The sequence below is a fragment of the Trichinella spiralis genome, assembly GCF_000181795.1.
Source record: "Trichinella spiralis strain ISS 195 chromosome Unknown Scfld381, whole genome shotgun sequence".
Classification (NCBI taxonomy): domain Eukaryota; kingdom Metazoa; phylum Nematoda; class Enoplea; order Trichinellida; family Trichinellidae; genus Trichinella; species Trichinella spiralis.
The window spans coordinates 1-1,364 of NW_003527320.1; the positions used below are offsets into that span (position 1 = coordinate 1).

Consider the following 1,364-nt stretch of genomic DNA (forward strand, 5'->3'; position numbering starts at 1 on the left):
GGATATGTATGCATTTTGCATATAGTATATATTTTTGGTTAATTTCAGGTGTGGATAATTTCGAGCACTTTTAAAAGGACATATTGATATATAGAATACCTGAATTCGGACGCAGCTACTACTGCTGAAATGGCGAGCACGTGTAAGTTGAGCATTATTACATCATGAAAAATCTTTTTCATGTAATCTCTTTTAAATAATAAGTAAAATAATTAATTTTCTGTACACTTCTTTTTAATAATATAATAATTTATTATATGATATGTGAGATTTAAACTTTTTTGATTGTAAACTGAATGGTTCATTATTTCTCGATTGCGTTTGTTTGAAGCTGCTTCCACAAAGCTTGCTTTTTCTTTTGAAACAGCATCTACATCAGTAGGTAGAGGTCACTCTGGCTGGTACAAACAATCCTGGATCCAGATTCACACAATAAATAAGAATAATCATCAGTCTTCATCCTGAAATACGTAAGCCACGCACCTCCAGACATGCGGGTTGAAAGATATTTTGAGATCATCACGAGCATTCCAGAAGGGGAGCGATTGAAAATCTTACAGATCTGGAAATGAAATTTTGAACGGTGTCTGTGGAGAATACCAACGATAAAGAAAATAAGGAAAGAACCGATAGGACGCTCCACGTGGTGCCCGCATGTCCACCAAGTGCAATAGGATCTAGTCACTACGTATAGAACTCTGATCATAAAACCCTCATAAAGTATCTGTCGCACACTTCCCATCTCCAAACCGGCGATGATGCAACTAAAAAGATATGCGCAGCTCAAGAAGCTTCTGTTGTATATGTTAGAACATACCTCCCGAATATACAGAAAGCAGTGCACTGCAGCGATAGCAGAGAAAGAAGCGAATTGATGTGCCATTTGAAGAGGATAGCCATGTTAAAAACATAGCATCGACGATCGTTCGGGTCGCCGAACAGAAACAAATAAAAAAATGAATGGCCCTGAAGACTACGGATACTAAACGGAAGGCGCGGGCTATGAGAAGAGCGCGTATGTCAGATCTGCCGCTCACATTACTGTGATACATTACACTTAATATTACTGTACATTCTGATGAACCACCTTAAATTTGCATACTTTTTTTATTATTACAACTCCTTTTTTTCATTTTTTTACCCGTTTACGTGTTTGCCATCCTTATTTTTCGATATGCCGTGCTTTCTAAGAATCTGTTGTTTCAAGTTGCGTGATTTTACCTAATTAATGTACCATTAAAATGCGTTAACAAGTCATACTGCCGTTTACATTGCATTTTTCTGCATACTGACGTGGTGGAGCGTGGTATTCAGATGTGCCGCCAGAATTTGTCGGTCCGAAATCTCTTTTCTCTCACGACCGA

At 37.8% G+C, this 1,364-nt stretch overlaps 1 protein-coding gene across 1 annotated transcript; it reads right to left on the minus strand.

The window, feature by feature from the left end:
• Positions 1 to 409: 409 nt before the first annotated feature.
• Positions 410 to 900, minus strand: Tsp_15221 (hypothetical protein; the record flags this gene model as incomplete). The annotated part of the gene is made up of 3 exons (XM_003370882.1): positions 818 to 900; positions 605 to 764; positions 410 to 562 (listed from the first exon to the last, which is right to left on the minus strand). Coding segments are annotated over exons 1-3 (396 nt in total), but the record flags the coding sequence as incomplete, so codon positions are not given.
• Positions 901 to 1,364: the final 464 nt, after the last annotated feature.